General features: G+C 43.1%; 1 protein-coding gene across 1 annotated transcript; it reads right to left on the bottom strand.

Annotated features, from left to right (window-relative positions):
* Window positions 1-819: 819 nt before the first annotated feature.
* CS (citrate synthase) lies at window positions 820-27,437 on the bottom strand. The gene is made up of 11 exons (XM_075265564.1): window positions 27,234-27,437; window positions 15,511-15,558; window positions 15,279-15,386; window positions 14,812-14,877; window positions 14,606-14,737; window positions 12,989-13,177; window positions 6,114-6,313; window positions 5,297-5,426; window positions 5,096-5,197; window positions 4,795-5,004; window positions 820-2,426 (listed from the first exon to the last, which is right to left on the bottom strand). The coding sequence occupies exons 1-11, from the start codon at window positions 27,282-27,284 to the stop codon at window positions 2,256-2,258; spliced, it is 1,407 nt and encodes a 468-aa protein (XP_075121665.1). The 5' UTR covers window positions 27,285-27,437; the 3' UTR covers window positions 820-2,255.
* Window positions 27,438-27,622: the final 185 nt, after the last annotated feature.

Raw genomic sequence — 27,622 nt, 5'->3', positions numbered from 1 at the left:
CCGCAAAATACGGTAATTCATGTGTTGGATCTGCACACAGTCTTCATTACGCTCAATGTAGGGCTGGGTTGGGCTTAATTGAAAAATAACCGAAAATCAACAAGGATAGCCGGCGTGTTTTTGTATAATGGTGGGTATATCGGTTCAGTTATTACAAAATTAGCAATTTTGTTCTGACCGAGACAAAATGATTATATTTGAGGGTCTCCTCAGACCGCAGAGTATTAATTAGCGGAGGTCTAGGGGTGGTGACCAAACACAAAAAAAAACCAGTTACTCACCTCTCCTGGACTACAGCACGACTCCCTGCTATCTGACAGTTTTTTGCCTGTTACAGGTCTCAACGGTCCCTGACGTCAGTCAGAAGCGCTGAAAACAGCAGGGCATTGCTACAGAGTCCAGAAGAGGAATGTAACATTGTTTGTGATGTATGCCCACCACCACTGGGGTCTCCATTCATTGTACTCTGAGGTCTGAAGATCCCCAGAGAATAATAGTTTAGATTTGGCTGTGTTCAGTTATACACTTATGTTTATAATTAACACTTACAGTTATGCAGGACTTTGTCAGTTTTTTTGTTTGTTTGCATGAACACAGTCACCTTTAAAAATAGGTTTTAAATCTGACCCAGGGGCAGACAGCGGCAGCAGTGTGACCCCAGCCTAAGAGTTCTGCTAAACTGCTCAGAGCTGCAGTTCAGATCTAGTTATGTCTGCAGGCCCAACTTCTAACATATCATACAGTTTTTTTTATTCTTGGTTTTCAGGGTTTAGTGTCCCTTTGAGAAGCTGCTTCAAAAAGTCAAGCAAACAGTAATCATGTAGTTAATAAAAACATTTATTTTGCATTTTTTACAGAACAACCTTAAGTCTATTGTGAATCTGAACATCCATCTGTAATCTGCACAGCATTTGCTGGCATGTTCTGCCTGCACGGACAAGAGGAGGGGCAGGAATATCACACAGTTAGAGGGCGGTGAGGAGTGTATTATAGAGTTAAGTCTGACTGATTCCCTTTCTTTCTAGATGCTTATGGGCAATTTCCAGTGCTGCCGAGGAAGTTTGCTTTACCAGACTAGTCTGACCAGGTTTGGAGCACATATGACAACTGGTTTGATCTTGAAACAGGATGGTAGCAGCTTAAAGTAATGCGAGATAATGCCAATTTTCTGCATTGTTACTGGCTCTTATTTCCAGTCGCTACTTTCTTATTGACAGTTGTAATAAAATAACTTCCAACTGTACCACAAAAAAAATAAAAACTTGCAGAAAAAACCCCAACACAGCTTGTGCGATCTTCAACTGGGGGTCTACTAAGGAATTGAAGGCTAAAAAGCAGCTTTTAAACAAAAGAAACAAATCTGTTAAACACCTGACCAGCTCCATCACAGTGGTTTTTACTCTATCACACACTGAAGAGGAAAAATATAATAATTCAGACATTCATAACTGATATTCCATGGAAAGCTGGAGTCTACAAACCAAAAAAAAAGACCCGCAAAGTAAAAACAAAGGACTTGAACCAGGAATAAAAGCTGCACATTCTCGCAGGAAGTCTTGCTGCGAGACAGTTCTTGGTTCTCTAGTGACCTCTGAAGGGAACATACGCAGATGGAAAAATAAAAGGAAAATCTTAGAATAATAGCCAGCAGAGTCCAGGACAAATTGTATCTATCCTATAAGCGTCACACATGCCTGGAACGGATAGCTTCACAACTGACCACACAAACACTGCCAAGCTGTAGTATGTGTGTGTGTGTGTTTTTCCCCAACTACATTCAAAAAGGGCCCAAAAAGGTGGTAGAAGATGAACGGTGGCTTACCAAAAATCTTCTACAAAGTAAGACCCTTTCCTAGAGCAATTGCAAAGGGCACTGCTTTTTCACAGTATTATTGAAGCAGACAAAAGGTGCATTGTGTGCATTGAGTCCTGCAGGCTATACGTCTGCACAGCTGGTTTATAAATAAGTAAAATGGAGGGTACAGGTAACCACTGAATTACCAATCATGAGTCTGATCCCTACTGGCAGCACTTGAAGCCTTTCCTGGCGGAGAACTGAATCTCTCCAACAGGGAAGGAAGATGAACAGAATATGTTGTGAAGTTAACGTATTTCAGCATAAATAACCAGAAGTGGTTCTTGTCAGCGCTCAGAAGACAATGGGGTGCAAAGCAGTCTGTTGAAACGAAAGGTGTACTGTCTTTTACTTGGCTGTTCACCCAGAGTGAGTAAAGCCTTCGGTATGCCATATTTATTTAGCCAGATTTTGTTCCGACTAGCTGCATGAGGCCGTCTGTGCTCATGGATTTGGGCCTCTCCAGAGGGAACCCGAGTGCACGGCTCCAGATGAGCTGAGATAGGACTCCCAGCGCTCTTGACACACCAAAGAGGACTGTGTAGTAATTCATCTCCGTCATACCGTAATACTGTAGAAAGATACAAAATAATCAGTTGTGAGCACAATGCATCTTATAAATCTATGTATTTGTCATCTACTACAGCATCAGCTTATAGTAAGTGGACCGCATCTGGGATTTTTAAATTAAAGGAATTGTCCAGAGACAAGACGTTACCGTCAAGTTGTATATGAGCTTTACTATTAAAACAATAATAATCCATTTTCCACCCTCAGTTGCTTGCTTTCTGTCAGTCTCTACTGGTTATGACCTGTAAGGGATGGGCCTGTTCTGGTTCATCTTGTGCAATAGCTTTCTCCTCTGCCCGATTCAATATCAATTGCCACAAACAGGATGGCTGGAGCAGCAGCCTCGCAAGTTCTCAGCAAGCAGCCAATGAATAAACAGAGTCTCATGTATGTGTTTTAGACAGTGATGTGGTCACAAGACTCTGGGATGTGAAAACAATGGAGGTGCCAGTTTTATACAGTTTAACGTCAGAATGGTCCTGGAATGAAAATATGCCAAAGGCTACAGTGCAGACTAGGAGAAGCCCAGTTTGAATGTTTCACTAGTTTGCAATAAACTCATCACATCAGTTTAAAAAAAGAAATGATGTTGGGTGACCGGTCAACCCCTTTAAGTGTCATTCAGTATTGTTATACCCGTATGTGAGTGTCCATTTATCCTTGTGCAGCTATGGCAATTCTGAACATTGTCTGTTAATATAACCTTCATAGTCTAAGGAGCTTTCCCACTACCACCACTTATTCCCTATCCAGAGAATAAGGCCGGTTGGCCACGACCATGTGCTGCTGGCCAGCTGTGAATTAAAGGTATGGTGGCACGTGGGGAACACGCAGTAGTCCCCAGTGTGCCACCTATGCACCAGCCGTGCTTCTGCAGCTCCTTTCATTAAGTGAATAGAAGCCAAAGAAGCAAGGGCCACAAGATAGGACAGGAATAGGACCAGTTCTATATTTTGCGGCCCGGACTGATGGCCCACACGCATGACTGCTCACGTGTAAAGGCCCATAGAAATTCACAGATAGCACACTGAACACTGGCATGGGCGTCTGCAACCAGCCTAAAGAATAAATGTCTGGTTGCTGGAGGGTCTCGATCACTGTGGATAGGAAATAATGGTTAAGCTACATTCAGATTATGGTGTTTTTATATCCCTTTAACAGATACAAAAATTGGATGCAATCAGATGCCTACTGATGGTCATCCATTCACAAACATTGATGCGTCCTTTTTTAACACCTTTGCTATATATATATATATATATATATATATATATATATATATATATATATATATATAATAATGTAGGAATGACAGAAATAAAGCGTAACATCATTAAACATCATTATCCCCTTAGACAAAAGCTTGTTACAGGCCCTTGTAATAGCCATTTTTGGTGTTCTGACATTGCATACCAAAAGGGCAAAACTAAAAGTAGCTGTATGGGGCCTGTTTTGTACAGGTAGAGTTGGAGTGGTTAATGGTACTATTTTGGGGTACATATCTCTTTGATTTACTTTTATTAACTCCAGCTGGGAAGTAAATATTAAAAATCCACAATTGGATTTTTATACCATACATTTGGCACAGTCCGGTTTAAATAACATGTAAAGTTTATTTTCTTTGGCACTGCTGTAATCGTATCCAGCCAGAAAATAAAGTCTCTCACTCAGGTACCCTCAGGTTCAAGGTCCACCTAATGCATACTAAATCTGGAGTTTTGTTTTTTTTTAGTATAGGGCTATAGGGGACCTTTGACTGGTTTAGTGCACCAAACAGCCCTGACAGGTTCCCTTTTAAGTTTTATGACTTTTGTAGAATATATAATCCTTTATTGTAATATAAAATGCTTTCTAAAGAGCAAAAGCTCCATTTTTTATTTTCCAGATTTCCATGACTTTTTTTTTTTTGCAAACTTTTTTCTCTTTTGGAGGGAAGAGGGACAAGACTTTTTGCTAATTGTTGTTATACTGTTTAAGTATTAAACAGGATTTTTTAAAAATTTATTTTACTGTGTCAATAAACAGGCAGCAATGCCCATTTTTTAATTATGGAACTTCTAGTCCCAAGGGGACAAATTTTATCACTTATATAATACACTGCACAATAACTACTATAGCACAGTGTATTATGTGGATGCTGTGTCTAATTTTGGTGGATAGTTTAGGGGTAAGGTGAGAATCCCCCTCCCCCTAAATCTGCAAGCTGAAGAAGGGGTTACAATGACAATTAAGATGTGAGAAGGAAAAGCAATGTCTGCAAGCGGTTAGAGTTATCAGAGACGTTTTCTTGCTATGTATAGAACAAAGAGTGAAGCCTGCAGAAAAGGGTGACACACTAGAACACAATTTTAGATTTGCCATGGTTGTACCTGTAGGAGGACACCACTGTGGGCATCTACATTGGGCCAGGGGTTCTTGGCTTTTCCTTGCTCCAGTAACACATTGGGTACAATCTTGTAGAGCTGAGCAACCAGCTTGAACATAGGATCATTGGGAAGATGCTTCAGGGCAAATTCCCTCTGACATGTGTAGCGAGGATCGGTCTTTCTGAGGACAGCATGACCGTAGCCAGGTACCACCTGTCAGGAACAATATTAAATATGTAATTAGGTACAACGGAGACAACAGTACTACAAAGAGCTAACACAGTAATATTCAGCATGCACATACCCTGCCAGAATTCAAGGTGTTCCAAATGTAGTCTCTGAGCTGCTCATCTGATACTTCTCCACCTAAGTCCTTCTGTAGACTTGTTAGCCAAACCAGTACCTCCTGCAAGTAAAAGATTAGATAGATAGATTGTTTTTTTTTTTACTTTGGCTGTACAGGAAGAATTGTTTAGTCAGAATAGATTTGTGATATTACACAGACCTGATTGGCCAGTCCGTGGAGAGGACCAGCAAGTCCATTCATGGCAGCGGCAAAAGAGAGGTAGGGATCAGACAGGGCACTGCCAACCAAATGGCTGGTGTGTGCACTAACATTTCCTCCTTCGTGGTCACTGGAATGGAAAGAAAACAAGTCAGTAACTGAAAAGCAAAAAATATCAGCTCTCTCCACAGGGAATAATACTGTAGATCACAAGCCGCACAGAAATAAATGTTGTATACTATTTCAAGCCCCCATGTGGTGCCAGTCACTCAGATGACATGCTAGAAAATAAAACCTGCTCCTCTGACAGTGTGCAACTGTATGACAATTGTCAGGAGATTTGTTAGCAAAGGTTTACAGTATCCCAAGATCTACACAATGACCAGGACGTGCCAGGTGTCAGCGAGAACCTGTCAAATCACAACTAGACTTAGTGGCTAAACTTGATCGCTATTGTAGTAAACTCATGGAATTATGTCAAATTGGTATGTAGTAATGGGGTCCATTTGGGAGGTCACACACTCCTGAATGTCCATGCAGAGAGTTCTATGCACATGACAGTTCAGTCCGGGAAATACATCCCACACAGACGGTCTATACATATACTTTAGCTTCATAGAAACTACTGTAGCTTTTACAATTGAATAGTTCAGAGGATAAAAGTGCATATTAGTCATTCAGTATCTTCTGCGCATTGTAATAAGTGTTATCCTGCAGTCCTTTGGAAGCGAAAGATTATACTTTATGAACAATGCCAAATTAAAATCTCTGCTCTGGTGCATTGGAAAACTATCAGTTTCAAAGTTACCCCACGTACCTGTGGATGGTAAGATAGAGTCTCATGAGTTCTGTGAACTGGGGGTCCGTGTATCCCAGCATGTTGGTGAAATTGTAGGACCAGTCCAGGTTGGAGTCTATGGCGCCAATGCTACTTCCCTCACGGTAAAGGTTACGGTAGATCTTGGCGGCAATGCAAGGGAGTTTTGCAATCAGATCCATGGAGTCTTCATAGATCAACTTTAAAAAAAAAAAAAGTTGAGATTAATAATTCAAATATATCAGGCAATGCTTGGTATAAAGCTGCCTATACATAAAGAGAAAAGTCACAAAAACACAACAATTTCAGCAAGATTGCCTGACTAATGTGTATGGAGGTGTCAGAGTTCTCCATGATCACAAATGTTGTGTAAAGGTGTGATCAGGTAGGATCCATTTATCACATTGGATCCTTGGTTCTTACAAGAGATAAGTTGCTGTCAGAAGGATCTGGCAGCAGCTAATACCTTTATTTACAAAGAAATACACGACTGCTCAGCTCATGAGTCCGACTTACAGGATGGGAAAATAGGAGTCGGCCAGCCGAGTGTTTATCTGGCAAGCATTTCATGTGTATGGCCAAGTACAGTAACCACAATTTCATACCACATAGAACTGCTTAATGCGGTTATGCCTTGTTGTACAGCAACACTAGGAGAAAATCCCATTGTAGCAGGTGTCCACAATACATGAACGCCTTCTACAAGTCACAAACACCTAGCTGAAGGTCAGAAACAAACAGAACCAATGCCCAAACACTCAGACATTTCACTCTTTTTGGCTTTGCAGCAGAACATTTTGTAACAGACAAATTCCAAGGTAAATTTAGATGGCATTATTAGACTAAAGGTGATGAAAAGGGACAACAGGGGGTTGCCAGTTGCCCCCCATATGCACATACACCTCAGTATACTGCACCCGGGGAGCAAGGGGTGCAGATAAGGGAGGGGCCATGGGCAAGGGAGGCCTGTGGCACAGGAGGGGTAAGAGGGCTGGGCGGGGGAGAGCTGTACGTAGGGGGACCATGGGACAGAAAGAGGGGCGGGGGCGCATCCGGGGACAGCGCAGGGGCTCATACTACGGATCATACAAACATCACTTGGCCAACTATATGCGGCTCACCGCCAACACCAATCCGCAGACGAAGTTGTGGGCAGATGATAGTGTGTGTGTGTGTGTGTATAATATATATATATATATATATATATATATTTTTTTTTTTTTTTTCAGCTAAAACCCTTATACATTTCATAAAATACTAGAGATAAAATAGACTTTCTCATTCCACGTCCCCTGCAGCATCCACGGTTTCTGAATCTACTGATCAAATTCACACGTGTAAGGCTGTACACAAAGTGCAGTTCTACTCATTGAAGTTTATGGAGAGGGGAGGGTGGTGAAGGTGACCAAGTGGTTATGGCAGACATAGGGCAGAAAGAGACAATGGCTATAATATCTAGTGAGAGCTCTATCTCACAACCGTTGGATGATTAGTTGATGGGGTTATGCCATGAGTAAAATTTTATCCCCTCTCTATAGGATGGGATGTATCATTGTTCGGTAGTGGATTGACCGCTGAGACCTCTGCTGATCCAGGTGTTTTACCTTTGCTGTGAATTTGGCCGAACTCCTGGTGGAATCCAGTGAATTCCTGCGCCCATTCACTACAATGAGAGCACCAGTTATAGTCTAAGCACAGCACTTGGCTATCTCCACTGCTCCTTAGGGGGTGGGGTGTGCATCTGTATCCACCAGGGGTTTGCAGTCACATCAGGAGTAAAACATCTGTGTTATGCGTATCAGTGGGATTCTTAGCGGTCTGACCCCAAAACACCTGCTTAGAGGTCCAGCACCTGTCGGTCTCTATCTCCCAATTTCGGGGGTCTGCTGACTCAGGGCACATTCCAACAATCACTGTTCACCTTCCACTTCATAATCACATAGGCCACTGTCGATTTTGGGTAATTCCATTCGCTTGCTATGTCCCTTAAGGATCAACCATTTCTGTGGTACCCCACTATTACCCCTTTCTCGAAATCTGACAACTCTGCACTTCGTGGCATCCCGCATGCAACTAATGCCAATGCGGTTTCCTATTTAATGGCAGAAGGCGTGACGTACATCACGACCGCAGATATCTTCATTTGCATAGGTGTCCAAATACTTATTGGTGGACAGTGTAGTTAATGTAGCCAAAGAGCTCCATACACGTGTTCGCTAGTCCATTTTTCTGGTCCTCTAACAGACCAAAACAATAGACAACATAATGCAAGTGCGAACCTAGCATCTTATGTAAAGCTGGCCATACACGTTAGATGTTGGACAGCTGTGATGTGGCCACATCATTGTGTCCAAGATCCAAGAATATTGGCTACTGAGATTACTTATTTGTTAGCAGCGGTGCTGGGAACTGCAGCTCTGCTTCCATTAACTTGAATTGGGGTTGGACAATTTTGTCTAAAAATAAAATCTCTTTTCAAGCTTAGGGGGAGGGTCTCAAAATTTTAATTTTCTTATATTTGCTTAAAATGTTTTTATGAGCTGGCACAGGAAGGAGCCAGATATATCGGATGCAGGCTTACTCGTCCTACCAGCCAACTGCAGTGCAGAAATTATAGATCATAGTCTTCAGTGGGAGGATAAAGCCTTACAATATACCAGACTAACAGGGCAGACATGGATTTCACATGATTACAGAATTTTTGGGCAGCATAAAGCCCCAATCATTGTCTTAACTAGTGTTTTTGTAACACTCATGCAACATCTACCAAAAAAACATTGTGGTGAAGGAGTGTTGTAACTGTAGCCCCACCTCCCTTTTATGCTTAAAAATTTGTACAAATGATGACCAATTTCACCCCATAAGCACCCTACATAGGGGATATAAAGACTGGAATTTTCAATCTTTTAACTCTCCACCAATGAGTCAAAATCCGCTGCCAAAACCGGCTCCAACTGACCTCAATTGGAGCCGTTTGCTTCTTTTATCTGCTAGCTAGTAGTGGAAAAAAGAAGTGACATGCTCTATCTTGCCGCGGACGTCACGGCTGAATCAGCCGCAGCGTCCGTGGCTTGAGATATGCACCAGTGTAGGCCCATTCATTTGGGCTTACACAGGAGCGGGATGTCACAATGGAATGCCGATGCGAGCAGTGTAAAATATTCACACGGTGGAAAAGGTTTCCGCGACCTTTTCCTCCGTGTGAACATACCCTAAAGGCTAGGTTCACATCTGTGGCTTTTTCCTCCGACACGTTCAGGTTTTTTTTTTTATTTTTTTTATAACCAATGGGGTCTGTTGGCCTCTGCGTAACTGCTGTTTTTGCGGTCTTCCTCTCTGTTAGGGTCCCCGAACAACAATGGTACAGCGCTAATGTGAACCTAGCAATAAGGTGTAGAGCCAGCTAAATGCTTGTGAAGAGAAATGCCCACATTATAATATAGAGTGGATTATAACAGAAGTCAATGGGTCACTGTAGGAAAGAATTTGTTCTGGTCCAAGGAAAAGTTTTATACGCTACAAATATTTTCAGAATGAGGTAAGAGATGGACTCTCAAAATACACAGATTACATTCAAAAGTGTTACTTGAAAAAAAAATAAAAAAAATAAGGGGGGGGGGGATCTGGAGTGCAAACCAACAACCTGGAATGTCATGTGTTTTGCAGATTCGGGCCACCCAATGACTTGGTTGCGTTTCACTTTCGCAGACTCACATTCCACATTGTGACAAGTTATATTACTTGAACAAAAGTTTGGTTTCACCTTGCTGCATATAACTATTACATTTCTATTGGGTGTTAAATCAGCAAGATATATAGTGCACCGGCTATGGAAGAATCAGCTGTGTCTTCCTGCACAGGCAGCAGATTTATTACAGATGTCCAGAGTATTTTCCATGTGTCCTTTACAGAACAGCGTCAAGGAGTCCACCACAGTACGTCAGCCCTCGTGCCCAGCACATACATGAAATAGTCTGCATGCCCTGAACAGAGCATGTACATACAAGCTGATGGGAGGGATTTACCTCAGAGACTCCAAGGGCTGGATGACATTGAGAAGTCACATGAGCTTCAGTTGTTGGGTTAGGTTAACAAACAATAGCTTTTCTTTGCCAATTCAGCTCTACCGTGCATATATAGGGAAGTTATAACAAGCTCAGTACAGGAATCTCCACACATTGTAACACCACATGTCTTCGTGCCCTGACAACCGCAGAGCTCTGTGTAAATGTGTGACAGACCTGTCCCGAAGCCAAGGACATAGATGGGTGGAGAGGAGACGCTCATGGAAACTCCTAGCCCCTCCTTCATAAACATTAGTACAGTGTGATAGAAGGTGATGCAAGGACACAATTATGACCTTCTGGACTAAATGCAAAGAAACATAATATGAAGATCTGAAGACATTTGGCTTCTCAAGACTAAGCGTTAACCTAACTTTTTAAACAACTTCTGATTTTCTGGCAGCTTGTGTCAAATATTGTTATATACCTCAATCATGGACTCTCCTACCTACGAAATTCTGTGCTGTAACCAACTTTGTGTACCTTCTCCCCCCCCCTCCTGTTTCTTTACTGCCAGCAGAAATCCTGTCACTGAGTTGGATGGGCAGAGAATGGTGGGGGAGGGGGGCCTTGGCATTTTTTTTTTTTTAACGTATTAAAGTAGCTCTGGTGTTCTGATGTCATATAAAAGTTGCGATTCTCAGCTTTCATGTGCCACCATCTGAAGTTCTAATTGTATATTTCCAGAGATATGCTATAAGATTCTTTAAGGTTAGCCGCAGTTTGAGTGAACGCTTCCAAAAATCTATCAATGGTGGGATTTTTTTTGTATGACTTATCTTACCATCGACAGAACTAACCTGCCTGATCATGACAGTATTTCAGCTTACTAAACATTTGCAGAATGTCTGCACAAATTGGCAAAAGTAGCCGGTCATGCCAAACACTTATTTTTGGCCAGCTGAAATTTTCCAACTGGGTCAAACTACTTTGCCAGCAGGCAGTCACACATAGTTGTGCTATATTTTTAAAACTGGACACTGGCCCTAAATTGTCCAGTTGGGCTAACTACACTCTACAGTGTAAAGATACCCTAAGGGTATGGCCCCATGTAGCGGGCTGCAGGGAAAAAAAAAAAAACACACCGGTTTAGGAAATCGCAGCATTTCCGGTGCTCGTATTATTCTGCAATATGTGGATGGGATTCACTAGAATCCCGTCCACTTTGCAGTGACTGTAAAACGCAAAAACCACCACATGGGGGCCCTCTGTAAAGCAGTAATGACTTGAAGCACCTTTTCTATTCCTAAGGCCGGGGGCCCCAAGTGGCATAAAACCGCAGTGTTTTACAGTCCCTGCAAAGTGGATGGGTTTCTAGTAGAGATGAGCGAGTACTGTTCGGATAAGCCGATCCGAACAGCACGCTCCATAGAAATGAATGGATGCACCTGGTACTTCCACTTTGACGGCGGCCGGACGCTTAACTCCCCGCATGCCGGCTACGTCCATTCATTTCTATGCGAGCGTGCTGTTCGGATCGGCGGATCCGAACAGTACTCGCTCATCTCTAGTTTCTAGTAAATCCCATCCATACATTGCAGAAAAATATGTGTAATGCAAATGCTGCAGTTTCTAAAACTGACACTTTTTGGAAGTCGAATGCATGTCAATTAGACCTACAGAAATGCCGGTGGTTTCCCTATAGGTATAATTGAAGCAGTCTTCCTATGTGAACTTTCTGTGAAAGGTGCAGTGGAAAAAACCTTGATGCTTTTCCGCCGCAGTTTATCCCACAGTGCCTTTGCGCTGGAACCCACTATGTGGGGGCCTTAGGCCGGGTTCACACGATGTCTTTTGGCACATAGACGCCGCGGGAGCTTTTGCGGGCCGTATACGCTCCCATTGATTTCAATGGGAGACTGGACAGTATACGCGGCGCTATTTTGCGGCCACTGCAAAATCATGGCCGCAGAATAGCGCCGCGTATACGGTCCCGGCTCCCATTGAAATCAATGGGAGCGTATACAGCCCGCAAAAGCTCCTGCGGCGTCTACGTGCCACATTACGTGCCAAAAGACATCGTGTGAACCCGGCCTGCCTTAGCCTACAGCAGATTTTGGACGGTTGGACATAGCCTTCACTTCCATCTGAAATGGTCAGCTAGTAAGTAAACATGATGGAAGACTGTCTCTTTTTCCATTCCCCTGCTGGCTTGAGATACTTGGAAATCATCATTCATTTTGGTCCCGTGCGCCAAACTGACGTCTAAGCCAATTAGGCGAACTTGTGCCACTTTTCTGGCATGAGCTATGGAATATTTCACAGGATGAGTCCCTGTCGATTTTTTTCTCTCCACTAAGTGGCAGAGTAGAGCACAGAAAGCAAAGTGTTCAAAAGAGGACCTTACACCACGGAGGCATCACATCTACGTTAGCAAACTGTTACAGATAGAAAATGAATTCCCTTGTGTATGTCCAGAGTATTATAAATCAATGATAGCAAAGCATCTGTTTGCACTGTATCCTGAGCTAGCACATAAGCAGAATCTCAGATTCAAGGCAAGGTAAAATAACCGCTGAATTTGCTCTACATTTTTATGAAAAAGTATGAAGGTTAAATCTGCCTTAAGGCTTGAAATGCAGAGACCAACCCCCCCCCCCCCCCCCCATGACAGCAGTGCCAGAAGAATATGCATTTCTAAAGGCATAAAATGTAAGCGGATTTATCATACATCAGCACAAATGTGGTAATGCATATTAAAATGTAGACAGAGGTAAGCTTAACAATTTAACGTGATCACTAAATCTTTTCTGTATGTAATGTAACAGCTTAAATATCTACATAGATCATATGCCAGTCAGGAATCCTTACCTCCCAGTACTTGGCCTTGTTAACGCCTTCAGCATAAGCCCGAGCAAACTTGCTCTCGCTGTTTAGGGCTGTGATAGCAGCACTGAACTGAGACATGGGATGCAGATTGGTGGGAAAGTTGTCCAGCATAGTTACAACGTGAGAAGGTAGAGCAGCCCGCTTTGCCCACTCTTTAGAGAGCCAGCTGACCTGACAAAGAAGAGTTGCAAGAGTGACATGAGTAGAAGGAAAATATGTTTAAAAAAAAAAAGTAAGAATTTGTCATGTTATAGTGTTATTCTAGTCTAAGTCATTTACCCTCTAATCTCTAGGACACCCCGCAATCTCCAGAACAGAAAGAAAAAAAAAAAGAAAAGAAAAAGACTAGGAGCAAATTAAAGGAGCACTCAAGCACGCATCCTGGTGCTTTATACAAAGTGAGGACACTGCCAGAAACAGCATAGCACAGCACTGTTGTGAACAGGTGACAAAAGCTTCTAGTTGGAAAACTCTTGAGGAGAAGGCTGAGTGCACACGGGGTTTTTTGGTCCGGAAACTGAAGCGCAGGTCGCCTCAGTTTCCGCACCAAAAAACGGGTAGCCATAACTGGATGCCGATGCACTGCACCGGCATCCAGTCGCGCACTCCGCTCCGGATTAGGCCCAATGAATGGGCCTAGTGGGGAGTGTCTTCAGGCGGATTCGTGAGACGAATCGGCCTGAAGAATGAGCATGTCCGTTCTTTTTTCCGGGAGCCGGAACCATTGATTTCAATGGGAGCCGTCTTTTTAGTCAGGATTTTGAGGCGAATACGGCCTCAAAATCCTGACCAAAATACCCCGTGTGAACTCAGCCTAAAGCCCCACTTAGCAAGCCACTTCTATTATACCTATACAGAAACCATCAGCGTTTCTGCAGGTATAATTGACATGTTGCGATTTACAAAAAAGCAAGTATTTTTGAAAGCACAGCATTTCTGCTGCTGATTTATTTCCTGCAATCTGTGGATGAAATTATCCAGAATCCCATACACTTTGTAGGTACTATACAACGCTGTATTTCTGCTACAGCGTTTACACTACGTGGGGCTCCAGTCTTAAAGAGGAGAACCCTTTTAACACCGTAACTATAATCTGCTAATCGTAGTAGATCATGTTCTGGCATATCAGGATAACAGCTGATTTTGCTGTAGGGATCTACATAGAGAGAACATTTCTCCACCTTCAACTCCAACTAGCTGCATCCTTAAATAGGAGCGTCTCCACTGATTCTGGTGCATTGGAATTTCTCTGGCCCCCATGGTTTCAGAGTAATCATTTCTGTTAATTTTAGCACAATAATATTCTCTAGCAGGTCAGGGGTCCTGGGAACGGAGAATTCCAACTGTGCCAGAATCAGTAAAGGGCACTTATTGGAGGAGTAAAAAGATGAAGTGCATTATTACACTGAATCATGCTGTGAATGGAGCACTAACCTTGCAATCAGGCAATGCCATTAGTAAAAGGCACTTAAAATAATTAAATGCCTGGACCAATGATCCTGCCCTACTACTTTCCCCAATTAGGTCATAGTAATACCATCAGTGACGGTCAGCCAGAGCCTATCAGCAAATTACATAAAGTTTCTGCTGGATTTGTACCTGTTCTTGGGAGGGCACCTCCCCAGTGACCAAGAGCCAGAAAAGTCCTTCAGGAATTGGCTCTTCTCCTCCTGGTGCCTTGGGCAGCAGCTTCTGGCATTCAGGGATGCTGTAACCACGGAAGCGAATGCCCTAGAAACAAATATTAAATGTGAGTTATAGGAATAAAACAGAATAGTGTTACTTGCTTTGTCTGTAAATCTTACCTCATCAGCATCAAGTACAGATGTTTCATAGACTAGTCCCTTCATGCCTCTCATGCCTCCATATACCTAAAGAACAGAATAAGTAAGACACTTAAGGAAGTATACCCGTTTTCTTCGTACACAAATTTATCATAATATTCAGGTTTATGTTTTACTATTCAACCCCCACTGAACAGCCGTACAAAGGCGCTGTACAGCCCTGGAACTAGCACAACTCTGTACACCCTAGTGGCTGGAAAAGGTATTTCAAAATTCACTACCTCTGAAGTTAACAGGTAAGTGTTTGTAGTACATTCTCAGTCACTATAGCAGGACTGCCAGAAGTCATAACCCACCCATCTAATGTAGAAGACCCCTTTTAAGTGTTGCGCCACAAACAACCTTTACTTTAATGGAAGTGGCCCCAGTGATCAGTTATCTGCCATGGGACCATTCTATACACTACAGATATTTTTGGGTCCTCTTACCATGTCAACAGTGATTTGGCCGATAACCGTCTTCCCATGTTGTTGCCTGAAGTTCTTGATTCTTGCCTGTTCTTTGGGGATGAGGTCTGACAGGACATCTTTTAGGTTCTTTAAAAGAAAAACAAAAAGGTTAGAAGAAACTGTGCAGGAAATCTTGAACGTTTACCAAGTGGGCGTTACCAATCAAATTAAATAATATGTCCAAAAAGGAGACAAAAGATGTAGAGCTTACCGTGGAAGAGCTGGCATGGCGAGCGGCGATCAGAACACAAGGGGAGTTCTGTTTGGAGAAGAAAGAAGAGATTGTGCCCATTATTCAGCTGTTTGGACAACAGAGGGAAAATAACTGGCTGTTGCCTGCCAATGTGAATATAAAAAGCAGTCTAGGAAACCCAAGGGATGGGAATAGTCTCCATACACAAATGCGTAATGATTCTCGGAGGTGTTCGCAATACCTGATCAGCTGCAGCATTTCCCAGTTTCTAACACCAACCAAACAATATCAATTTCAAAGAAACCTCCCAACTGCTTTGGGGTTCATAGGAGGAAACCTGAGCTGGTAACCAAGGGAAGATATGTATAGGGTTCCGCCAGGACCACGTCAAAGCATAAACACTAGACAGCTTGTTATATACTGTGAGAACCGAAGTTTGAATAGGGAGAAATAAGATCTTGGCATCCAGTTGAAAAGGACATCTGGAGGAAGCATTGAAGACGGCTGTCAGTGTAAATGCACCCAGGACGTACAAGATGGCGTTCCCCAGCTATCTCTTCTGTAACTATTTTGCAACGAAGAGTAGTAGTTTAGCTGCAACAGAGGTAATGTAAATCAGACTACAGCCATAGAGGTTTACTTACAAAGGGAGCTGTGGATTGTAATTTACAGTCAAACTAATCAGAGAAATCACTACTTTATTACTTTGATAAGTTGAAAGCTATGACAAAACTAAATATGCCAGCAGTTAAGGATCCGTTGTGGTCCAATGTCTGCTGCTCCTGAAAGGGGGCAGTGAATTGGACTGTGCTGCATTGGCCCTGGCAGTGAACACTAATGGCTCTGTGCCTAGAGAAACAGAAGGGGGAGGTGGGAGCAGCCTAGCATGCATGTCTTCTCATTACCAGAGTGGACAAGCTGCTGCTGACTTTTCTCCCATGAAATTGAACATCTTTGGCCCTTTTTCATCAGAAATGCAAGGTAATTCTCACCAAAGTTATACCATGGGCTAGTTCACAAGGGGCAGATTTCGGCACAGAATCCACCTTAAAATCCCCCCCCCTCACAATAGAGGTCTATGTAGACCGCTAGCGATCTTTTTTCCGCTAGCGGTTTGTTCCCGCTTGTGGAACTAAGAATCGAGCCGCACTTTCTTGAGGTGGACGCCATGACAGAAATCGCTGTGGTGTGTCCGCGTCAAGACAATCTGTTTGGACTAGGCCCATTCATTTGGGCTTACTCCGGAGTGGGAAGTCACGACAGGTGCATTTTGGTCCTGATTCTGACGCGCTTTCCGTGTCAAAATCAGGACCAAAATACGCGGTCACTAGCCCATGTGAACTAGACCTAAAGTCAGTTCATGGCTGACAGCATGGACTTAACCAGTTTCTTCTGCAACTTCTCTTCAGTTCAGCTCTCTGTTCTAAACAGCGGTTTTCAACCTAACATGTCTCAATTGAGGCCCACACAAACTGCAACGTCTGACTACCATGATCCTCTAGGAGATCCTTGCCACAAGGATGTGGCATGTCGAACTCCATACACGCTTATGTCCTGACTGTTTCGCTTGGCATATCTAGTGATACCCATGTGCTATGCTATATACTAAACCTTCAAAAAAATCCAGTAAGTTAGAATAGAAAAATAATTTTAAGAACTAGTCCACAGAATCAGCATCTGCACCATCCCGATTGGGTAACAACTGTATCTAAGCCAATGTTACTGCAAGGGTTAGGAGACAGAAAGCTACTTTGGAACAACATATAGCATACATATGTACAAATCATTCAAGCTGTGTTCACAAAGGCTGAAAGCATGTGGTATCCCAAAATCATAGCAAAACCACGCAGTGCACTATAAGCCAATGTGAATACACCCTTAGAATAAATCTTACAAAGACCTATCGCCTAGCACTGAGGTGACACTAAGCATACAATATGAAAGGTACCTGAAATACCGGATGCTTTGTCAAAAATCCAAATGTGGAGCATAGCGAAAGTCAATCTGGTTCTATCTGCAATAGCTGCAACAGAATCCAGAGATTTATCTGATCTCACACCCAAAGCAGAACATATCCAGAGACTTGTCATACAACATACCAACAGCACAAGGATACTATATAAGGGTAGTTTGACACTACAGCATTTCCACGGAGGAAAATACACTGCAAGGAAACCTGTTAGTAAGGAAATTATGGTATATAGCACTGTATGGGAGTAGAGTCGGGGCAGGACTTGTCAGCGAGCGCACCCTGGTCCTGTACTTCATAGCTCTCTTAGTTTAAGGTCACATTCAGACTGTCGTAATACTCACAGAAACATAGCGCTCTATGATACTGCTACTTCAAGACTAAATGTGACCTGTGACGTGGACTATGGATGCATTATAGCGGTCTAAATGCTATCTTAGGCCTCATGTCCATGAAATTACTGAGGCTGTACATAAAGACAGGACACTCAGATGGCAGGAGATCAATGTGGGAGGTATTCTCCTAACAATGAAGGGGCCGCAATGCTAATTCAGTGCTGGGGGTCCTTTGCACAGCATCAATTAAACCCAGTCAGGAGGTCCAAGGAAAGAGACTGTAGACCTTTTGTTAACAGGATTGGTGGGGGTTTCAAAGACTGGCCTGCATACCACCCACAAGATAGGAATAGCCCTTTAAAACAAATAGGTTTTTTTTTTTTTATCATTTTCTCCTGATAGGTACCACCTAATGAAATTCCACCATACTGATATCGTCTAACATTATAAGGTAGGTTCACTCTAGCCTTGTGTTCAGTCGTTTTGGTGCACCGGGGGACCCGAAAAATGGACAGTGGGCTGGTTCAGGACTTCTCTCTGATGATTTGTAGCGGTTTCTGCAATTGAGTCTCCAACACAAATATGACCCCAGTCTTATCTGTGCATAATATCAGCAGACTATTCTAAGTCTGATGAATTAAATGAATAAGCAAGTAACTGTAGACTTTTGAACAGGAGAATTGTCCGTAATCATTATATTGTATTGCCGCTAGTCAGTGTTGGGCTGATGTACTGACAAGCAAGGCTGGGTGATTAAGGCATTAATCAAAATTGTGATTAATTGGGCATTTTACCTTGATTACAATTAATGACGATTTATGTCACGCCCCGCTAACGATTATGTGTTGGGCGAACCTTGCGAGATTCGGTCCGGTTCAGAACCGGCCATCATAGTCTTGGGTCAGAAGAGATCCCAGAATATAATAGGAGTTTTGATTTGGACAAGTTTTGTTCGAACGAAACTGCAGATGGTACCCTGCGAATATCGTAATTGCCAATGTGCACAAAATCACCGGTAATCATTACGTTTCTGTTATTTTTCTATTAATTCCTGAGCCCTACTGACAGTATTGGGGAACTGAAATGTTCACACTTTTTGAGTTTTTAATTTTATTTCAGTCACTCAAAGTGAAATAAAAATATACTTGCATATGCTAAGACACTGAACAAAGTTAAACAGCGAAAAAAAACCTTTGACCTCATAAAAGGCACGTGTGCGTCTGGAAACCTTGCCTATCGTTTTAGAGTTTCATCTTCCAAAGTGCATTTTGTCACCACAACCTTTAGATATTACACAACCAATGTCATAAAATAAGGCTACAGACCCGAGACTGTCATAAAATAAGGCTATAAAGCCGAGTGTCATATTATTACTTAGAGAGCAGTAAATCAATGCCTCTGCATACTTCAACCATACTTCCACCACCTGCAATATACATGGGAGACTGTAGGGAGCAGACCACCCCCTGGAATCAAAAGCCCTGACAACTTACAGCATTATGGGTGTATGACACTGAACTCGGATGCAGATCACAAGGTGCAATTCTTTGAGTAGGGAGAAATGCAAAACAAAGCAAAAAGAGCAAAATGTTCAATGATGTAACAAAAGCTGAATAACTCAGCTGAACAGTCACGTCCTACAGGTTGGTGAAGTTGCCCACATCAGAGCAGGGACAAAGGCAAAATGAGCTTCACACACCCACTGACCTAGAAACCAAAAGCTGCACAAGACAACACCCTATACACTTAATAACTAACTTAGCACATACAGGGAGGAGACATTTATATATATATATATATATATATATATATATATATATATATATACACACACAACACACAAACACAATGTATCTCAGAAAAGTCAGTAATTATTTCGTTATATATTTGCATAGGACAGCACTGAAAACTCACTTTTGTTGTCGGGGGATTAGACATTAATGGCGGTGTGTTGAGCAATTTTGATGGCACACCAGGGTTGCTCTGTTATACAAGCTGTATATTGACTACTTGACATTGTATCAATGTGTCATATCTTCAGTGCTGTCCCATGAAAACATATAATGAAATAATCACAAGTATGTGAGGTGTGTACTCACCTTTGTGAGATACTGTATGTATACACACACACAAACCACGACCATCATGTAGCTAGTTTGCTCAGAACTACATCCAGGTCATCAAGAACAAACTGGTTTCTTCGAAGCAACACAAGTTACTGGACAATTCCAATAACTCAGCATCCAGAGAACCAGCAGGACCAGACAAGCCGACCTTCAACCTCTTCCATCCAAACAAAGCCTGTCTTACAGAATACGGATGGGTAGCAGCATCTGGATTCTTTCTTTCAACTTTCCTGGAGTTTTGTGGACCTTTCTTTGTCTATCCTCAGTAAAATGCAGTTTAAGAATTATTCATAGATTTATAGCATATATGTTCTAGTAAAGGGATTTTCCCATGAAAGACATTTATGGCATATCCACAGGATAACATTGGAGGTTCCAGACATGGGAACAGTGTTTCTAGAATATGTGACCCTGACCTCACTATGAAGACTGACAGCTATGGTTAGGCTTTATGGAAATGGAATATCTCTGAGCTATGTAGTTTGTGTAACTCCCATTGAAGTGAACCAAAGTTCTGGAAAAAGCGTAAAACTGTGAAGTTTTATGGGAGTTAAAGAAATGGTATACTCCGAGATATAATGTTTCTGTACAGCCTTCTATTCAATCCGCTGCTGGCTTTGTCTAAAAAAAAACGCAGAAAAATCAGCAACAAAAAGAGCTGCTTTTCTGCAACGTGGGGCTTAGCCTAACACTATCTTACAGACATCACATGCACCAGCATCACATGAGCAGAAACACTCAACCCTCATAGCTCTCCAGGAGACATTCCAACCACATATACTATATCTATGATGCTGGTGCACTGACACTTCTAGCTGTTGGCTAATATTGAATATATATGGACATAATAAATGACCAGCACATGACTACCTTATCTAACATCTCATAGATTGGTTTAACCTGACCTTATGGGCCAAGGACACTTCAGTCCTGTACAGAATACCTCTGGGTACAGTTACAAGGTGCAGTGCAGCACTCAGCCACTCTTGGTATTTAGGTTTTAGGCCTCAGTCAGACAGCTGTATTTTGTATCAGCATTTGTAAGCCAAAACCAGACAGGGACTCTAAATAGGGATGAGGTGTACATCTCATAATTTCCTTTTTTTTTTTTCCCCACCTCCAGTTCAGGCAGACACAGATATAAAATAGACCATGCGGAAGAGGCTTTACAGCATATTCTACCTTCTTTCTGCCTGACACTAGTTCACACTGTGAATCACCTAGTTAAAGGCTACACCACTGTAAGCTTTTTTTCAATTGGATAAAGTGCTCTATGAGTTAGTCTTCAGCGGCACACTCATTTACGATCAGTTCAGAATGAAGGAATTTGCAGCGGATTTGGGGGCAGTTTCCACTACCGAATCCAGAGCAGATTCCTCCTCAATCAACCTCCCGTTGTTTTCAATAGGAGGAAGAGATTGCAGCATGACGCAAAAAAAAAAAAAAAAAAGAAGTGTCCTGCTTGATCTTGCCGCAGATTCCACGGTTCGAGAAGCTCCTGATTAGGCCCGTTCATCCAGGCTTAATCAGCTGTGGGCTGCTGCGACGGAATGCTGCTGCATTGCATCGGCATTCAGTTGCGACCAGCCTACGCAAAAATTCCGGCAGCGGAAAATGAAGAGGAATTTTCCACTTCAGATTCCTCTCCAAATTCTGGCCCTATGAATTTTGCTGTGGGTTTGCTCCCTGATTTGCCTCAGACACAATGCCTTTGAATGGGTTTGCAAAGGGTCCGCCCATGAGCGTTTTGTGGTCTCCGCGGCGAAACAGTTTCTTTTTTTTTTTTTTACCGGACACAAAGTTGGTCATGCAGGACTTTGTGTCCGGTTAAAAAAAAAAAAAAAACTTTCGCCACGGAGACCACAAAACGCTCACGGGCAGGCACTGTCTGCAGAAGATGGAAACCTGAAAGCAGAGACCGAGGCGCAGATGTGAACCCGCCTTAAGCTAGGCTGCCATTGCCAGTCCGTTATACTGAACCATCAGAGGATCAGAACAATGGAAAGGTCTCCCTTACTACAGTTATGTTCACATTACATTTCTATTATCCACTGAGCAGATCAGTTTTAACACATGGCAACGTGAATACATAGAATTACATAGAATTCAATGCTGTCTATTATACTGCACACAGAGGTGTGGTAGGCTATGCTGCTAGGCTATGCTGCTAGGCTATTCTGCTTAGGCCAGGGCTACACTGCACTGCTTGTAGTATAGGGATTGGTTTAACTATTGACTGACAGCTGCTGCCTCTAAGACTACACACAACTCAAAGCAATTACTTAGACAGCAGCTGGAATTCAACTGTTAAAATCAATTAGAAGGGAAACAATAAAAGTCATATTGTAGCCCACACATTAAAGCTAGAACACACAGGCAACAACGTCTGAATATAGCCTTAGGGTTTATTCACAAATCTGCATACTATGGATGTGTGATGTCCAGAAGTATTACAGACAACTCATGAGTCTGCTTATTTTAGCCAACATACAGAATGGCTGCTGATCAGTAAGGGTGCCAGGTGTTGGATCCCTCACCGATCTAATATTGATGATCTATCCTAAGGACAGTGCAATACTTTTAAAACTCCTTTAATAACTATGCAGAACAGTCATTACTAGTCACATAATGTTACTAGGAGACTACTTCTATTCACCAGATGATAAATGGTGAATAGTAAATTCATATAAATGATGCTATCCATAGACTTCTTCCCTGTGCGGATTATTTTTGGTCATGTTTTTGTGAGGTCTTCAGTAAACACTTAAAAGCAAAAAACGTGCAGTTTGCTGCAATATGTGACCGTTCTCTTAAAATAATGAGGAATTGAAAAAAAAATGCACAATTCAGCGTAACAAAAAAGAAAAAAAAAAAAAAAAGTTTAACGCTACTGAGCTCATGACCAAGCATCAGGCAAATCCTATATACAGATGGTTAAGGCCTCGTTCACATCTGCGTTGGTATTCCATCCGGGGAATCTGCATGAGGACCCCCGAACGGAATACAGAACGCAACTGCACGCGATGTGCAAGTGAAAGCACACGGACCCCATAGACTATAATGGGGTTCGTGTGCTTACCGCCAGATCTCCTCAGGGATCATGCAGACAGGAAAATACTTCACAAACTACTTTCCTGTCCGCATGATTTGTGTGGGCAGGGCGCGGTAAGAACAAGGACCCGATTATAGTCTATGGGGTCCGTGTGCTTTTACTGCACACCACTTACAATTGTGTTTGGTATGCAGGGGATACTTGGGGGGGGTCCCATGCGAACTCCCCCAGGCGGAATACCAAAACAGATGTGAGTGAGGGGTAACCCATATCTAGTCAGAGCCGAAGACTCTCTCACGCCGCTCCATTCTAGGGGATACTTTACATTACAATCCATATCTATAAACAAGACCCTGAAGGGGACCTTGTCTATCCATTGGGACTGGGTTGAAATGCTGGGTTCCGGTGACAGTTTGATTAAGGTGACCCTAACCTGTGTTTTTCACTTACTAATCGGAGCCTCCACTGCCGAGACATTACGGCTTTTACCAATATGCAAACGAGCTCTTTGGAGCAACAACGGCAATGATGCTTACCTCTTTAAAGCAACAGAAATGCCCTCATTGCTCCAAATATCATTTGTATGTTCACAAACAGTAATATTTCTGCAATGGAGGGACAGATTTAGGGAACCCCGTTTGATTGAGGTGACCCTAATCTATATCTGCAGAGCTGGGTTGATAAGGTTCTGGTGACAGACTCCCTTTAAAGAGGACCTTTCATGTTCTCCTGCACATGTGGTTTTCCATACTGCTAGAAAGCAGACAGTGTCCTGAGTTCAGCGCGCTGTTGGCTTTCCCACTGTGAGTCCCCGGGCTGGAGATATCGGTTCCATTAATCTCAGCACCAATCTCTGCCCACCGTCAGAAGGACGTTCCTGGCAGTCTAGCTGGGCTGTAAGGAACGCCCCTCCTGACAATACTCGTCCATAGCTCTGTACTGTCATAGGAAGTGTTCCTTACTGCCCAGCGATGACTGAGCCATGAGGAACACCCTGAATACAGCTCACTGTCTGCTTTCTAACAGTATATAAAACCGCATGTGCAGGAGGACATGAAAGGTCCTCTTTAAAGTAGTAATAATTTACAATAGTATCAATATTGCTTTGTACTGCACAAACTGGAGTCTGCAAGGAGAGCTACCTTATTGAGAAAGCAAAAACCATGTATACAACTATATACATCCCTTTGGCTACTGTGAAAGAGACGGGTAAAAATTTTATGGTTAAATTCAGAGTAATTGTCTGTGAGGAAGCCTGCTGGGCCAAGGCCTGACTGAAGGGTATGAGTATGACAAAGGGGCTATTGACGTATGTAGCACACGTCTTCCCTCATGATCAAGAACGTCAGCTCTTCCAATTCTGAAAATATTATTTCATAGGTTTTAGTAAAATCAGATTTAGGGCTCGTTCACACGGGTGCGGTGGGGTGGGTTTTGACCATATTTTGACTCGAGGAGCCAAGTCAAAATATGGTAAAAACCCGCCTGCCACGATGTCGCGGTTTTCCCCACCCCGGAGTCGGCTCAAATGAATGGGCTGACGCTGGAGGTTGCGGCTGTCAGGTGGAATCCGCCTGAAGAAAGGGCAGCTCAATTCTTTTTTTCCGCTATCGGCAACTGCTAGTGGTCTCCATAGACCACCATTGTAAAGGGGTGGATTATGACGTGGGTTCCGCTGTCAAAATCCGCCCCTTTGGCCCCGTGTGAACTAGCCCTTAGAGGCCAAATAATTTTATACATGTAAATACTTACAAAGGACCAAGTAACAATTCGCTACTGCCCTTTTCTTTTATTTAAAAAAACCAAACCAAAAACAAACAAAAACTGTCATTTTACCAGTTGCTTCCCAAAATGAAAGGGTCTTGGTGATTCGCAAAATACTCTCAGGCTGAGGTACCACATTGTGGAAATGCAACTATTTTTGTTGCAGATTTTGTTGTGGTTTTATGAGCCAAGCCAATAATGGCTTCTAAAGTATTGAGAAATACCGTATATAGCAAGTTCTTATACTTCTACCTTTTGCTCAATCCACTCCTGGCCTTGTCTCAAAAAAACTAAAAATAAAAAAGCAACAAAATATGCAACATAAAAAGGTTGCATTTCTGGGGCCTCAGCCTCAAATAGGACTTCTCACAAATGCCTTATTTTTGCTGACTTTGCACTGCAGTTCCTTTTATTGGCAAGGGACCAATACCCCCCCTCCTCCTCCAATCACCTGACCTAGCTGCAAGAGTCTTGTGTGTCAAAACCCATTGTAGGATAAAGGGTCACATATCTTTAGGGCTGATCACTTTTCTAAAGTGGATTAAACATGCACATAATAATACCTGAAACAAATGTGCTGCAGATTTTTTGCCACAAAGCTGTGGGTAAAATATCTTCAGTGTGTACAGCAGCAGAAAAATGGATGATAAATTAAGATCCCAGATATACCCTGCACAAAAAATAAGACACAGCAGAAACTGACCAGTGCTGCAGACTTAAAGTATCAATGTGCGCTGCAGGTTTTCACCATGGAATTCTCTCTACACATCTGCAGCAAATTCAGTCATTACACTGAAAATCTGCGCCAAACTGTACACATATTGGGCAGATGAGCTGTGGATTTCACACAAAGAGGGGGATAGGGGTGTGGTGGGGTGATGGGCAGGGTTTACTTCCTAAGTAAATGGACTCTTCCTGATATGAGTCAGACCTGTAGGGAAGTATCAAATGACCTCTCTGGGCTGTGCGAATGAGTGAGGACACACATAGAGGGGTGTGACATATGGGGCAAGATATGCTCAGCCCCTCACATGGCTCTGCATTATCATGTGGATATATTCCCAAATGAAATTGTCCTTTTATCCAATATTGCACATAGGAAAGTAGCAACACTGTTACCAGATTGTAATATTTCCATATCTATATACATCTAGTACTTTTCAGTGGACAAGTGAAGAAGATGCTGTTTCTGTCCTGGGACACACTGAACACTCCTTCCAGAACATGGGCACCTCAGGGCTATTACATGTCATTATTTATAATCTTCCTTGTGGTGCCCAGTGTCATGTGCTGAGGGCGGCCATCACCATCTTACATCAGAAGGCTTCACATGACTCTCACAAAGACACCACTAGCTTTAGGATAACCTGTAGGACACAGTCTCCTTGGAAAGGTTGACCAGCAGACCATGAACCCCACCCCCTCCTTATCTACAGAGGAAAATACACTAAACTTCTTCTGGCAGACGGAACCTTCTCACCTACACAAAGCTGATACTCTGCAGTCAAAGTGCAATATGCAGAGTAGGACTGGGAGCATCTATTGACCTCTAACCTGCATAGCGGAGCAGTCACTGGAATGTCAATAGGACTTCACACAAATGCTCAGAACTAGAATGTTAGTAAGGATGAATTCACACAGACATTTGTGTGACGGACTCATTCATCTGGAACGGCTCACAGAAATCCATGCATATACAGCACAAACAACCTCATTTTGCAAAAACCTGGTGTATGTGAATTTACCCTAAGGTTTCAATCGCTGATGTTGACAGATTTTACCTGTGGACCAAGATACTGCATCCAAGAAAACAGTAAACTGCCACCAGGCCCCAGCCTGGACACTATGCTACACAGCCTGCACCCCAATAAATATCACCTAAGTGATGTATGATAAATATGGCACCCCAACAAAGAGAGGGATTGGATTTTTTGATGATTTGCAATGAATAGAAGCAGAGAGCGCTCCATCTACTTACTATCCATGTGTCGCCCCCCAGGACTAGCAGCTCAGGGGGCTGTGTAGCTTTGTTGCACCCAACACCATTAGTATCTTCCCCACAATACAACCTTGAGCTACAGACCAACTATGACTTATACGTGACATGCGGCCCTACAAATACTGCTGCTGTGTACGGATAAGGGACGGCTACAGCCCAGCGAGATCTGCACTGACTTATGAGTAGTGGACACATACAGTATACAAGTGCATGCCCCCATATAATACACTGTCTATATAGGACAGACATGTGATACATATGTACCCATAGCTCGGGTTATAGAGCCGGTGCTCGCACGGGATTATGGGAGATCTCCTTAGTATAGAGAAGGAGCAGCCGGACAGGAGGGGGTGGGGAGAGCCTCTCATCCCATGTGTGGTCCTAGACAGCGGGACCGGCTCCTACAGACTCCCCTTACACGGGGCACTAGTGAGCAGTCAGTGTTACATGTGCACGGCACAGCCGCTACAGCCGGGGCTCGCAGTCTAATACTCACCTTGGCCCCAAGAATACGGGCGCACAGGCGTCCGGCGGTGATGAGAGACATGGTGGGGGCGGCTGGAGTTCGGTGTATTACCAGGAGAAGGCGGAGGCCCGGAGTACTAGCAGCGTCTTACTTAAACCGGCAAAGCCGAAGGCGCCTGAAAGGCCGGAGCCGGGACAAGGTTGAAAAGGAGGATTCGGACCCCGCCTTCTGTCTAGTGACGTCACCGCACTCGGCACGCCGACGTATGGCCGCCATCTTACGAGGGGCAGAATTATGACCTTTCTGTATTCATTCCTACTATTAAGGGTCGTTCCTCCAGTAATATGACACTAGAGCGCAGGCGCAGAAGTTGGAAGTAGGCGGCTACGCGCTCCATCTTACGAGCTGTACGTCACTGC

The sequence above is a fragment of the Leptodactylus fuscus genome, chromosome 2 (assembly GCF_031893055.1).
Source record: "Leptodactylus fuscus isolate aLepFus1 chromosome 2, aLepFus1.hap2, whole genome shotgun sequence".
Classification (NCBI taxonomy): domain Eukaryota; kingdom Metazoa; phylum Chordata; class Amphibia; order Anura; family Leptodactylidae; genus Leptodactylus; species Leptodactylus fuscus.
This window is presented reverse-complemented; position numbering and strand designations above follow the sequence as displayed.

Coding starts and splice junctions, on each gene's coding strand:
- CS (XM_075265564.1), bottom strand. CDS start 27,284: ATGTCTCTCATCACCGCCGGACGCCTGTGCGCCCGTATTCTTGGGGCC. Junction 5,198..5,296: donor TCCACGGACTGGCCAATCAG/GTCTGTGTAATA, acceptor TTTTACTTGCAG/GAGGTACTGGTTTGGCTAAC. Junction 2,427..4,794: donor ACAGTGGTGTCCTCCTACAG/GTACAACCATGG, acceptor ATCTTTCTACAG/TATTACGGTATGACGGAGAT.